At 32.3% G+C, this 14,586-nt stretch overlaps 2 protein-coding genes across 6 annotated transcripts; both read right to left on the bottom strand.

Annotated features, from left to right (window-relative positions):
* Nucleotides 1-1,654: 1,654 nt before the first annotated feature.
* Nucleotides 1,655-3,010, bottom strand: LOC107940008 (F-box/kelch-repeat protein At1g74510). The gene has a single exon (XM_016873416.2). The coding sequence runs from the start codon at nucleotides 2,981-2,983 to the stop codon at nucleotides 1,802-1,804; it is 1,182 nt and encodes a 393-aa protein (XP_016728905.1). The 5' UTR covers nucleotides 2,984-3,010; the 3' UTR covers nucleotides 1,655-1,801.
* Nucleotides 3,011-10,685: 7,675 nt separating this feature from the next.
* On the bottom strand, nucleotides 10,686-13,433 carry LOC107940010 (ABC transporter A family member 7). 5 transcript variants are annotated; one of them, XR_001695298.2, is made up of 8 exons: nucleotides 12,894-13,427; nucleotides 12,686-12,763; nucleotides 12,266-12,309; nucleotides 12,012-12,171; nucleotides 11,636-11,744; nucleotides 11,468-11,552; nucleotides 11,092-11,220; nucleotides 10,686-10,994 (listed from the first exon to the last, which is right to left on the bottom strand). XR_001695298.2 is itself a non-coding variant. In XM_016873418.2 (6 exons), exons 2-6 carry the CDS (start codon nucleotides 12,689-12,691, stop codon nucleotides 10,803-10,805), a joined length of 456 nt encoding a protein of 151 aa, XP_016728907.2. In that variant the 5' UTR covers nucleotides 12,692-12,763; nucleotides 12,894-13,433; the 3' UTR covers nucleotides 10,686-10,802. The 5 variants fall into 5 exon arrangements, 1 of the variants encoding a protein (XP_016728907.2); XR_005906397.1 differs by having other exon boundaries at nucleotides 12,007-12,309; nucleotides 12,894-13,428; XR_005906398.1 differs by having other exon boundaries at nucleotides 12,012-12,309; nucleotides 12,894-13,426.
* Between the last annotated feature and the right edge of the window lie 1,153 nt (nucleotides 13,434-14,586).

The raw sequence follows: 14,586 nt of genomic DNA, 5'->3' as shown, positions 1-14,586 counted from the left end.
AATAAATTCCCTTAACTTTAGTAACTTATAACGGTTTAAAGTCAATCATAATGAAAGTTTTAATCAAGTCAATTTAAGTACATACTATTTAAAAGTAATGGCAAATATTTCCCCCTCTCCTTTTTCTCTCTTCTTTTCATAGAAAAACCCTAGCCGCTCAACTTTTTCAAGTGAAATCTTTGCTTCATTGGTGGCGTTGGCTTTTGGGTTGGTTTTTGGTCGCGGTTTCTTCAATATCTTTTGTAGTTCTATTTTGTTTTCAATTTCAGTCCACATTATCGCAGTTTTGTCCACACTTTGTAGTTTTATTTTGTCCACATTATTTGTGGTTTTTGTTTTGTCCACTCTGTTTTCTTTTAAAACAGATGTGGTTGTATTTTTACTTTCTATTTTAAGTCGTGTTCTGGCATATATGTGAAGTTTTTCAATATAAGGGTGTTGCCAGATCTTTTAAGATTTGTTCTCGAAATGCTTTATCATGTTAGATCATTGTGATGATGATAGTTCCAATATGATGAGGATGGGGATAGGTCATCTGAGACTTCGCCTTTTGTGCATTTCTAATATGGTGTGTCTTTTGGAAGTTTTCTTGGTTGATCGGTGTTCATCATCAAGTTCATTTGATGATGACAAGGTTAGGGTGTAAATTTCAATAATTTTATCAAGGGGAAAGGATTGTATGAAACAGTGATGCCATGTCATCTGTATCCCTTTTCAATAGTTTTATGCCACATCAGTACTCTTATCCTGAATTTCAGGATTTTATCCTGAAAAAAATCAAATCCAAATTAAAATACTAAAATTCAGGATAAAATTCTGAAATTCAGGATAAGAATACTGATATGGCATAAAACTATTAGAAAGGGATACAGATGACATGGCGTCACTATTTCATTTTCTTTTTGATCAAGTTGATGCAATTATTCCACTGTTGTAGTTACTGTCAAATTGTCCTTCTCTTTTTTTTGAAATTATTCAGTAAAAAAGGCATTTGTGTTAGTTTGTAACGATTTATTTATAATTTATACTAGGTATCATGTCTTTGATTATTATTATTCATGATTCCTATTAATAATAATATTTTTCTTTAAAAGATACATACTATTTAAAAAAGAAAAATATATAGTATGTAGAAAAAGAAATACATTCAAATTCGATTTTGGGTTCAACTCATACTTCAAAAATAAATATCAAATTGTTGAGCATATACTTCAATGAATAAGTTCAAATGAATCCATGTTACTTTAAATTAGCTTTCCTTAAAATTCAACTTCATGCATTCATAAAAAATTATATATACCCAAAGTTGAAGTTAATATCAAATGAACAAAAAATCTCTTTCTTCCCCCCCCTCTCTCCATCTTCTCCCTCCCGCTACTGCTCCAACTCTAACTAGAGGAAAGGATTAAACTTTTCATGATCATACGTCATTTTTATCTTTTTCTTTCCTTGGAAGAAAGAGTATGGAATGGGTAAACTGTTATAAATATATGTGTGTCTTCAATAATTGATTGAGACTAATATTTGCTCAAAAAAACTTGCTTAACATTGAAAACAGCCTAAAATGTAATTGGACTTTGTTATGGAACTATGCTTTGTTCTACATAACACAAACTTTAACAAACCCTGATGGCAACCACCCAATAAAAGGAACAAGAAAGAAAATGGAAGGAAAGTTATAAAACATAATAAAACTAAGAAGGGCCCAAATCCTCAAGCCTCTTCTTATGACTGTATCTGTGGGTTGTAGCAGAAAAGACTTTATGCAATAACATGGTGCCACTGAAACTAGATGCACATGTCAGCATCCCATGACAGCACAGTTATACACAAAATTGCTAGAGGGCTTTCTGGCAACCAAGTTCCATTCTAGTAGACCCTCCTTTGGGACCCAAGAGTTGATCTCAACAAACCCTGCACCTAAAACCCTAGGTCCTCCAATAATCATTAGTTGATCTCCGCATGCCCTAAATGCTATCCCCCACCCATACATTGAGGCTATACGTTTAGGGAATGGCCCTATCGTTACCCACAAGTTCTTCTCCTTGTCATATTTCTTCACTTGCTTCAATACATAATCAGCTAAATACAACACATCATTCACAACTGCCACTAGAAGAGGTCCCTCAGCTATAAAAGGTTCTTCTGTTGGTCCAGCCCCCTCATTTGGTGCAGGGTACATGTTAGGTATCTCACTCCAAGTCTGGGTCTTCAAATCATACACCTCTCCGGATGTTATTGTCTTCAAACTCTCAACCCCAATGCCACCAATAACATAAAACTTCCCCTCCATGAACACCGCAGAACACATTCTTCTGGCCTTATTCATGCTTGGAATGGTCTCCCACCTGCCAGTTTCAGAATTATAAAGCTCTGCTGAGCTCAAAATATTTCCATGCAGATCACAACCACCAGCTAAAATTCCTATTTCACCCAAACTGGCAGATGCAAACAAGCACCTAGGTGTATGCATCCTCATCCCAGTTGTCCATGTGTGCGTCAAAATGCTATATTTATAGACAATAGGGTACATTATTTCTTTTCCAAAAACTAGAAGTTCGGTCCCAACAGCCAATGACTCCTTACTAGAACACATGAAACATTCATTGGCCTGTATTTTAGGCATATGCATCCATCGATGATGGATTGGATCAAAAGTCTCCCACTCTAGAAGGTTGCAAGAGAAGTAAACCCAATGTTCAACAATTCCCATTTGTCGCCTCAACTTGTACAGCTCACCACTCCGTATAAGAGAGTGGAAACCTGTACTCAAAGTTGCAATGATGCCATAATCAGACCTTGAGCAACGGAGGAGACAGTTAATTGAGATGTCTCGTCCAAGCTGGTGGATCAATAAACTTGATTCTGAATTGTCCCAAGCATAGTAGTGGCTTTCTTGTTGGCCAATTTGGGCAAGCCACATATCCTCCCTTTTTTCCTTCTTCTCGTCACCTTTGAGTACTTTGGCACCCATTTTCGCCATAAGATCTTCTGTCTTCTTACTAGTTCTAGCTTTGTGAGAGCACCAAAAACCTTCTCTTTTGTTCTTCATAATAATAATAATATGTAAAATTGGTCAGTCATTACATGAAATATATATATATAGAGAGAGAGAGAGAGAAATAAACTGGTTTATATAGGAAATGCACCAATTCACATATCGTAAAATTCCATAAAATTCAACAAAAAATTATTATAAAATCCCTGCATAAATCAATTGTAGGGAGCTAAAATACACTATTCATGCTAATCTCAAGGAAAAAAAGAAACTCAATTTAGAAGAAAAGGAATAGCACCCTTCTATCAACCCAAACAAAGCAAAAAAAAAAGATTATCACAAAAAAAAAGACAAAATAATGCTTATCATCAAAAACAACACTCATAACAAGAACAGTCTAGTAATCAAAACAAAGAATTAAGAATCAAACAATCTGATAAAACTTACAACTTGATGCTCTTTACGAATCAGAAATAACCTGAAAATTAAAATCTATAACATTAATGAGAAATGATAATCATCCAAACAATGTTATCTTTTTATTTGACTTCTATGAACACATATAAAGTTAAGAAATAGTGAGAAATTGTAAGAAAATTCATCAAGAGTCAATCACATGCCACCTTTTTTCTACAATCAACAGTGAAAATTAAATCTAAATTTACTCCAAATGAACAAATAAATGATCTAGTTCATAAAATCAATAATGAAAAAAATAGAAATTGCTAAAGAAAAATTCAATAAAAAACAAAAAGAAAAAAAGAAAAAGAAACCATAAGCTTTAACAATGGAAATGAGAAAGTTGAAAATGAATCTACAAACCATCATAAAAGAAACGAAAAAAATGCTTACAAATTGGATAACAATGGGGCTGAAGCTTTTAGCTATTTGAGGATCAAATTAACAAAACAAAAGCTCAATTTGCTTCAAATTCTCTCTTTCTCTAGCTATAGTTTATATTCACTTAGAGAGTGATAGAGAGAGAGAGCTTATAAAAAAAAAATGGGTGAAAGAGGAGTGAAATTATAGCTGAAGGAAAAAATATTTAAAATTGTAATTTTTTAAAATTATTTTTAATAAGAAAAAATAAGGAAGTAAAAGGTGGGGCCTACAACTTATGTGGAAGGGAGTTGCTGTTTAAGAATTGCAGTCCCAACCAAAGGAAAACCAAAATACGAACCATGTTTTCCTTACCTGTTTGAAATCCCAAACCCTCCTTAGTCTTCACTGAAAAAATATAATTATTTGTATATTTTATTCTATATTTATATATTTTATAAATTTTTTGTATTGTTTTATAACTATATTGTATTTAAAATTATCAGATTTGTTCTTGCATGCATTTTTTTCTTTCCTTTTTTGCTCACCAACCTTCCTTTTATGATTTTGTAATTATTAGTATTTTTTCTTTTAAATTTTCAAATACAATTAATAGAGTTGCATATATAATTTAAGCATATATTTATATAATTATCCTACAATGGGGATCGAATGTGGGTTCCACCTCATTCGGGATCCATTAAATTGAATATTGATGGTGCTTGTAGTCCGGTTTCAAGTTTAGTCGCCTCGGTAGTAGTGTCAAGGGATGATTACTATAATTGGATGTATGGGATAGGTAGAAATACCGGCAGGTATGGTTTTGAGTGGTATGTGTAATTTATGACAATCTTATCATTGCGTGGGATGCTTAATGGAGAGATGTCAAAATGGATTGCGAACTTACTATTAAAAGTATCAATGGTGGTTTGAGAGGGTATTTACATAGAGATTTGGTTCTAAGGATTCAAGGGTTATGTAGTCGTAAATGGAGAGTTGGTTTTGAGCAGATTCCAAGGGAGGTGAATTATGTCTCTCACTTGTTGGCTGGAATGATGAATGATTTCCCAGTTGGCGCACAAATTTTCCATACAGCTCCCGTTTTGGTCCTTCACCAGTTAAGGCTGGATAGCATGTTTGTACTTTCAATTCCTCTACAAAATGTTAGTTAAATAATTCGTTTTCTTATTACCAAAAAAATGTACGTAATATAATGATTGATGACCATAGTTAAAAAACAAAAGGGTTCTTGTTCTCATTTGGCCATAAAACCTTAGTATGTGCATTCCTTCCTCATTTTATTTAAACATATTTATGTCAATTTTGCGTAGGGTTTTGGTTGAGTCAAACCATATACATACTATATTATGAAGACAAATAAAAAAATAAAATTGAAAAAAATGAATTTCATCTAAATTAAGGTTTCAATCAAATCACATTAAATGAATTTGTACTTCAAATTTTAATATAATTATATAAATTTTTTGTTGTTTTTCAGAATGATCGAACCTTGGTTAATGTTATTATGTTCTATTAATTATTTTGAATAAATCAACTAGTACTTTTTCGGTCGAATGTGAATACAAATCCTTTTATTGTAACACATATATGTCAATAAGTTTAATTGAATTTTAATCATTTAATGTTCATCCTAATTAGTGCTTTGATCGGGTTAAATCAATACTATGGAAACAAATAAAGAAATTTAATAGGTAAAGAACGAATTTGATCTAAATTAAGATTTCAATCAAATCACATTAAATGAATTTATACTTCAAAAATTAATATAAATTTATCTATTTTTTGTTGTTTTTCAAAACGACCGGATCCTCCATGGCCATGAGGTCCGGGGGTTTGATCCCTGCCCATGGGAATGAAGTACATTTCCTGGCCAGGGGTTTACCTCTTTGAAGAGCACCTGTGGTCAGAGTATTAGTCACCACTATTGGCGGTGGATACCCTGGTTTCAACAAAAAAAAAAAGATTGGACCTTGGTTGATGTTCTTATGTTCTATTAATTATTTTGATTAAAGAAATTAGTACTTTTCCAATCCAATGTGAAAAAAAACCTTATTTTATATGTGGCAATTGAGCTTAGTTCAAGATGGTGTTTCGATTTTATGGAGGGACTAAAGGGTGTTCAACAATTATCATGGAAATATTACCAAAAAACTCCATTGGAAAGGGTTATGGAAAATTTTTTGTTATCGCTTTCATGTTATAAATGCTTTTATTCCAAGGAGACGTAGTATGAGAGGACAATGTTTTGGCTTTGTAAGGTTTCCCAAGTTTGCGGAAGCTCATAAAGCCATTGCCAAGCTTAATCGATATGTTGTCTTTGGAAGTCAGATCTTCACAAGAATGGACAAATTTAATCGAAGATCTTCCTTCTGGAGAAAATTTAAATCTGAAGAGATGGGGTTTGACCAAGGTCAAAGTGTGAATAAAAAAACCACTACTTCTTGAGAAAAATATTTTTCACAATGATGGGATCTTGATTAATGTTCTTATATTCTACCAATTATTGAATAAAACTACTACTTCTTTTTTATCAAACATGAATGAAAAAACCTTTATCTTAATGTATATGCATGGAAAAGTTAACATAAACCCTCTTGACTTGGTTGACTTTATAATCTTGATCTAAATTATGGTTTTGATCATGCCAAATTAGATACTATGAAAACAAATAAAAAAACATAATAGACAAAAAGGGATTTCAACTAAATTAAGGTTTTGTTGGAAGTATATTAAATGAATTTATTAAAAAATTGATATAATTATATCTATTATTTGTCGTCTTCTACAACGGTCGAATCTAGATTAATGTTCTGATGTTCTGTTAATTATTTTGAATAAAGAAACTAGTACTTTATCGATTAAATATGAAAAAAACCGTTTTATTTTAACATATACTTCAATAAGTTCAAAAAAATTCCCTTAACTTTATTAACTTATAACGGTTTAACTTATATGGCTGGAAGAATCAGCTTCCAGATTATATTCACAGAAATTAATGCTCTCATCTTTCGCGTTCCTTTTCTAAGGTGTGGCCTCTTTTTTGTGAGAATCTCATGTGGTCTTTTGGTGATGGTTGTACAATTCATGGTTGGAAAGATTCTTGGGGTACCAGAAGTTGGTCCTCTTTTTTCTTATGTCCTAGCGCATGCTAGCCTAGATTTGGAGAGCACTTTGAGGGATTGGGTTCTTCTTGATAGTTCTTCAAACGTTGATTTGCTTCATATTTGGCTACCTGATGACGTGATAAAGAGTATAGTAAGTATCCCCCCTCCTCATTCTGCTAGTGGTGAGGATAGGATCATTTGGGTTCGATCTGGTTTAGGGTCTTTTTTTGTTCATAGTGCTTACTGGGCTTTAAAAAAAGATTCTTGGAGTCTTAAAGATGATATTTAGAAGCCTTTGGAAATATCAAGGACCACAGAGAGTCCGTCTTTTTCTATGGCTTGTGGTCAAACAGAAGCTTCTTACTAATTCAGAACGTGCTAGGAGAGGAATTGGGAAAAACAATGTGTGCTCATTATGTGGTCATGATATTGAGGACATTATGCATGTTCTCTGAGACTGTTCGACAGCTAAGGAAGCATGGATGCTTGTAGTCCCTCCTAATAAGTAATCTAGTTTTTTTTCCGATTCCCTTCAAAATTGGTTTTCAACTAACATTTGTTGTCATTTTAATATGCAGGATTAAGGAATTACTTGGTCATGCTTATTTGGATTAATTACTTGGAGAATTTGGAAAAACAGGAATCTTTTCATCTCCCAAAACATTAATTTTGACTACTTATGAAATTGTAAAAGTTTCTCTCAATTGGGCCCAACAGTTTGAACCTTTTCTAAATGAGGCCAAGCCTAACTCACTGAATTCGAAAATTCACTCCCATTATGAAGACAATTGGATCAATTTATTTTCTGATGGAGCAGTGGCTAGAACTTCCGGAAATGCATCTACGGGTGGGGTGGCTCATGGTTAGGCTGGCAATTAGATTTCGGGCTTTAATCATTATTTGGGAAAATGTTAGCCTTTGGAGGTTGAACTTTGGGGTGTTCATGATGGAATTCTCTCTTTTTTTTTTAAATAAGGGCTACAAGAAAGTCAGGATTCATATAGATAACCTTGAGGTGGTTAATGCCTTGTCCATGGAAGAGTCAGTGGACTCCGATATTACGTTGCTTAGAAGAGTTAAACGTTTTTCGCACTCTGATGGTCAGTAGGAAATCAAGTATGTTCCTAGGAAGTGTAATTTAATTGCAGATCGATTGGCAAAGATTAGTCATTGTTGGCAGACTTTCCTTCAAATCTTTGAAGTACCTCCTAATTTGGTGGTTACGGGTATCCAAAGAGACAAAGCTTTTAGAGTCTTTCAGTAGTTGTTACGTTGTATTTCTGTTTATCATTTTTCACCAAAAAAAATGAAAGTTTTAATCGAGTCAATTTAAATACATACTATTTAAAACTAATGGAAAATATTTCCCCCTCTTCTTTCTCTTCTTTTCATAAAAAACCCTAGCAGCTCAACTTTTACAAATTAAATCTTTGTTTCATTGACGGCGCTGGCTTTTGGGTTGGTTGTTGATCACGGTTTCTTCAATATCTTTTGTAGTTCTATTTTAATTTTAATTTCAGTCCATATTATTGCAGTTTTGTCCACAACTTTATAGTTTTATTTTGTTCACATTTTTCATGGTTTTTTGTTTTGTCCACTTTGTTTTCTTTTAAAACAAATGTGGTTGTATTTTTACTTTCTATTTTTAGTCATGTTCTGGCGTATGTGAAGTTTGTCAATATAAGGGTGTTACCATATCTTTTAAGATTTGTTCTTGAAATACTTTATCACGAAAGATCATAGTGATGATGATAGATCTGAGATGATGAGGATAGGTCATCTCAGACTTAGCCTTTTGTGCATTTCTGATATGGTGTGTCTTTTGAAAGTTTTTCTTGATTAATCAATGTTCATCGCCAAGTTGATTTGATGATGATAAAGTTAGGGTGTAAATTTCAGTAATTTAATAAAGTTGATAAAATTATTCCATTGTTGTAATTAGTTTTGTAGCGATTTATTTATAATATATACTATCTATCAAATGAATCCATGTTCAAATGAATCCACGTTACTTTAAATTAGCTTTCCTTAAAATTAAACTTCATGAATTCGTAAATATATACCCAAAGTTGAAGTTAATATTTTCAGTAAATAATTAGAAATGTGCCTTTTTGATTGAGCTAACATAACAATTATTTAGTCAAAACAATGACTTGCGTTTTATATTTTATAACCTTAATTTTGATGGATGATGATGTTTTGCATAGGCATAATAATTTTTTTCGCCTTCAAACTTTTAAAAAATTATATTTTAACCCTTTATTTAATTTTTTTCATCTCTTTTAACCATTGAACTTGTGTTTTTTTTATTATTAAATCATCTAAAAGTGGATGGAAAAATTAGTCTTTGTTAATTTTATTACATAACATACATGTAGATTACCACCTATATAACACATCAGTATTTAATTATTTAAAATTAAACTAAATAAATGAGATAATGATAAATTTTTAAATTTAAAACAATAATTTGTTATTGTTTTCTAAAACTGAAAATCTTTTGAGTAATACCGTGGGAGGGGAAAAAACCGTCAAAATGGTGGGCCCCATTCTCTTGAAATGGCATAGGCAATACAGATGTGTTAAAATTTAAATTTTTTCTCTGTCTTTTTGTCTTTTTGTGTTTAATAAAAAGCATGAATCCTCTTAAGATTACTTACCAATTTAAAAGATTTTTATATATTTACTTTTAAATAAATTTTAAAATATAAAAAGGGTTAATTACCATATATACATCGTCAAACCATTGGTTAATATATTTACAAGAAGTTTCCATTTCTCTCTCTTTTTATTTGAATAGACATTCATTTATTTACTATCTTTTTCCCTTTTTCATTTATGTGAGATTCCCTCAAAAAACTTTAAAAATCTTGCTCTAACCAATCTTCAAATATAGAGAATTTATTGTTCCTACCATTCAGCTCTCTGTTCACACATGGGTTGAATTACATATATCAAAATTTTTATTTTAATTTGATTTTTATATCATCATTTTATGCATATTTATTACATACACAAATAATTATAATCGTAATGGGTAATTCGTAGATAATGGCTTTAACCCAAAATGATAAATTTACTTTACGAAGTTTATGAAATTATAGATTAATATACCAAAATTTTATAATTCATCTTTAGAATAAAAAAATTAGATAAATTAAACTTGAATTAAGAAAATTTTAGAATAAGATAATTTCAATTACAAACACAATAACTCCATTTAAGAAATATAATTTTGAGCAAATATAATTTTTTATATTTTCTAAAGTTTTAATTTATTTTAATAATGATTTGTTAAAATTTTCAGAATTTTTATATATTTTTAAAACTTAGAATTTGATTTTCATATTTTTCTTTTTCTTTTTTAATCTTTTACCTATTATTTACTTAATAATAACTTGGTTGTTGAGGTGAGAGGTCTCCTTCTCATTGGGATTATTATGCCAGTATCGAAAAAAAAAAATTTTAAGTAGCAATATAGTACAAGAGCTAATTTTATATGAAAGGTTTTTTTAATGGGAATCATAAGTCAATTAACTGGTTAATTTAATATACATCAAATGTAAATTATCTTTCAAATAAGACTCAAAATTATGTTACTTTTACATCAATTTTTATACTTGACCTCACTTGTGGATGCTTAGCCACCATAATCTCTTCTTGCTGCAACCTCACTTCGCTAGGAGCAACATTGTCACATTTTTTACATTATATGATAGAGTAGCATCACACACATTCCCTTGTAACACAAATTCTAGTTTTTCATAATCCATAAATAAGAAAGGCGAATCCAATTCATTTACAAGGTAAATGCGTATATGACAAAAACAAAAAGTAACACTACAACTATATCTGTAGAATCAAGAATGCAAAAGAGAGAGCAAAGCATGAAAATAGGTTAAAATCAAGAATGGTGAATCAAGAGTGGCAGTGCAGAGAGAGAGATACTGGTGAGAATAATTGCCCTGTCTCGTTTTGCCTGTTTCACAACACTCCATAGACTTTCTTGAAGCTGGATCAAGACCAGTACTGGTTTCATCCATAAAGACAACCTATTTGCAAAATCTCAAATTATTAAAGCCATGAACAGCACCCCAGGATATAAGTTTAGTAATGTCTTACATAGAAATGTAGAGTGAACCATTTTACCTTAGGATCCCCAATCAGTGAAATGGCAACGCTGAGTCTCCTCTTCATACCTCCACTGTATTTGCCCGCATGTTTGTCTGCAACCCCTCCATGAAATAGGTTGACACTCTTAAGAGAGTCTTCCACTGCCTGAGGCAATTGCATGGGAATGAGCAAAAATAGAATCCAAATATTTTACATGACGATGAACTACATCGCCTCAGCCTAGTTTTCTGTGAAGGTCCACCATCCGCCCTTAATATTTGAATATTAAAAGACAAAACGGAAGTCTGATAGAAGAGCCTCTAGACTTTAGATTTATAATTAAATAATATTTATGAGCATCAACTTCTCCAAGTAAAATCCATAACAAGCTAAGAAGGTAATCTTGACTTACTTGATTTAATGCAGAAGCTTTGAGGTTCTTCAGTCTCCCATAAAATAGCAAGTGCTCCCTCCCAGTTAAAGTTTCCCAGAGCAGGCTAATTTACAAATAACAAAATAAGAAATCTTTCAACATGGAAAACAATGTGTTTCTTGGCAAAAGGAAACAATTTTATCATACTCCGGGGCAGACAGACACCCATGCTTGTATAGATTATATCCATAGAAGTCAGTATATCCAAACCCTGAAGATATGTTGTCCCTGAGGTTGGTTTTGTGAGCCCAATCATCTGTCCACAGAATAACACATCAATCTTGCATAGTTTTTAGCAGCTAAACCTGATTCTATCTTTATAAGATACAGGCATGAGTAAGACAAAAGTAATCCCAACATAGGGAACAAAATGGCTAAAATTACTACTAGGGAAACAAACTAGATCCTAACATGGAAGGTTTCACTTTCAGCCCCTCACGTCACAGAAAATGCATACGAGTCTGCTAAGTGCATAAAAGAACCATACTTTCAATTTAGAGAGAGAAAAAAAATCTTACACTACCATATTAATTAAAGAAGTCTTGCCAGCACCATTGGGTCCAAGCATGCCAAAACACTCCCCTCTGGGCAAAGCAAGAGACAATCCTCTCAAAGCAATTTTCGCAGGATTTCCATCCCTTGCAGGATATATCTTTTTGGGGTTGTCACAAATGATGGGATAACTTGTAGTTGATTCAAGTAGCAACTGTTCAACTTTCTCTCGGTGGAAACAAAAATATAAAAGAAAATATTATTACACAAATGAGTTATTCATACCACATTGAGCTACAGATGGTAGGACATCCACTTGGAGGTATTACCTGAGAAAAAGCAATAATGGGCCATCAATATCTTCTTACCAGAAGAGAATAAATCATATTGATGATTAGTAGGCTATGTCTGTTTGAAACTTCTGCTACTTTTAGCTTTCTATACATATTTTACAAGTAAAAAGAAAAGAAAGAAACCAAATAGCAAAAGCAGAGTGAAAGCCCTAATATGAATCATTTTACCTCAATTTCAACCATAGAATAACCAAAAACACCTTTCTTTGCATATTGAAACACAACAACTGAAATACCAGAACACTATAAAGAATAATTCTTCTTAACTATCTAAACAAAAATTTAGTGCTTTTGCTTAAATTTAATGAGAATTTTAGAATTCCTATAATCTATGACATTTTAGAACTCTCACCTGCATATGCTCGGACCGCTTCCACTCAGGCCACCTCCTTGGCCAACGACGGCAACTCCTCTCCCAATCCTTCTCCGTCTATAACACAGAAGTTTCCGCATAAAAAAAAGATAAAACCAGTGCTCTTCATGCACAAACTCAAAAATAAAAGAAGAAGAAGAAGAAGAGAAAATCAATATCAAAATCGAAACTTTGCATTGATGCGAACCTGAAACGGAGGACCGAAGGCAAACGGAGGACCTTAGATCGGTCAATTTCGAATTTACAATGCCGAAAAGGTGGCCGATGCGATTAGAGAAGGAAGCGTAAGATGCGAGGTTTGACTCGAGGGTGCGGTTGAGGTGGACTAGATTTCGTTCCAGATCATCGCACTGAGTCAGAAACTAGGCGACGATGCTTGGTGCTTGGGTTAGATCATGGTTGGTGCCGAGTTTAGCGTTGAGGGCAGAGGAAACTGAGGTGGACAGAGTCAATAGTGGAGGGAGACTTTGCAGAGAGTCCATTTGAGTCGGATTTCCGGGTCAAGCCATGGAAAATTTGGGCGATGAGGGAAATTTGATAGGGCGAGGAGGGTAAATAGGGAATTTCGATGTTCAGGATTGGATGGAGATGAGAAACAAAGTGGAGCAGATCGACTGATTCGATGCTTCCATGGAGGAGATACCGAGTGGATTGTTAACAAAAGAATGAAACGAGTGGAATTTTGATTGGTATCGGGTCAACCCAACTCCGGACTGACTGTAAATTGGGCCAAACACTGCTTTTCAAAGGGCTTTTAAAAAATAATTTTTTTAATGGAGCTATTATAAACGACGCTATCACCTTTTTACATGTCAGACACTTAAATGGAGCCACTAATGTGTGCAGTACTTTTTCTATTTTTTTAATTTAAATATAAAAAGTAATATTTTACTTGATAGAATCATTGTCTTTGGCATGATTAAATTGTTATATATAATCTTCAATGACAAATCAATTTGAGTTGAAGGAAATATTTTTTTTTTACTTATATTTTGTTAATGGATGAATGGGAGAGAGATGAGGAGTATTTTTTATGTATTTGTTTATTTGTTTATTTAGTAATTTTTTTTACTTTGAAGGTATGTTTTGTTTAATAATAATTTGATGAGGCTTCGACATCGATAAATTTAAAAGTTATTTTTGGATACCAATTATTTATTTGGTAACGAGATCAAATTGGTGATGTAAATGTTTTCATTGGCTATAGTAGGATAATAAAGGGTTCAAATTAGTTATATAGCCAACGGGTGAATTATTTGAGATTCCATGTGTCAACAGGATGTTTGAAGGTTTTAAGAAATTTCAAATCAAATCACACCGGTGAGATCATCAATATCGACAGCATCTAAGTTACAATTAAATAGTACTGAGAAACTTGCTTGGTCGACTTGCGGTTAAACATTATATTTTTCAATTTGTAAAACACAATGTTGTCGGTCTTGAACAAAATCGTTTGATTATGTTTTATTTGTAAGACATAATGTTGTAAGACACAATGCTATCGGTCTTGAACAAAATATCATTTTTTTATTTTTAATTAAAAAACACATTAAAAAAATATCTATAGCACTAGTGATGTCATTCTTAATGACTCTACCAAATTAAATACCATTTTTTATTCTTAAACTAAAATAACATTTTTTTAATTTAAAAAAATAAAAAAATAAAAATAATGCATGCAAAGAAAAAGAAGAAATCTGATCTCACAAAAAAGAAAATAGAAAGGAGTGAAGTAGGTATACCTATGTCAAAATTGCAAGCAAAATTAAAAAATTCATACTTTTGCAAGCTTCAAGAAGAACAAACTGGAAACACACATATACAAGAGAGGCATGGCTTTTCGTCTTTGATTAGGTAGAAATAAGTAAAAGATTTGCTTA

The sequence above is a fragment of the Gossypium hirsutum genome, chromosome A12 (assembly GCF_007990345.1).
Source record: "Gossypium hirsutum isolate 1008001.06 chromosome A12, Gossypium_hirsutum_v2.1, whole genome shotgun sequence".
Taxonomy (NCBI): domain Eukaryota; kingdom Viridiplantae; phylum Streptophyta; class Magnoliopsida; order Malvales; family Malvaceae; genus Gossypium; species Gossypium hirsutum.
This window is presented reverse-complemented; position numbering and strand designations above follow the sequence as displayed.

What these genes read in the sequence shown, in the direction of transcription:
- LOC107940008 (XM_016873416.2), bottom strand. Translation starts at nt 2,983, where the DNA reads ATGGCGAAAATGGGTGCCAAAGTACTCAAAGGTGACGAGAAGAAGGAA.
- LOC107940010 (XM_016873418.2), bottom strand. An exon ending in ACCATCTGTAGCTCAATGTG is followed by an intron (nt 11,553 to 12,265) that starts GTATGAATAACT and finishes TTTGTAAATTAG; the next exon opens with CCTGCTCTGGGAAACTTTAA. An exon ending in CACTGATTGGGGATCCTAAG is followed by an intron (nt 10,995 to 11,091) that starts GTAAAATGGTTC and finishes TTTTGCAAATAG; the next exon opens with GTTGTCTTTATGGATGAAAC.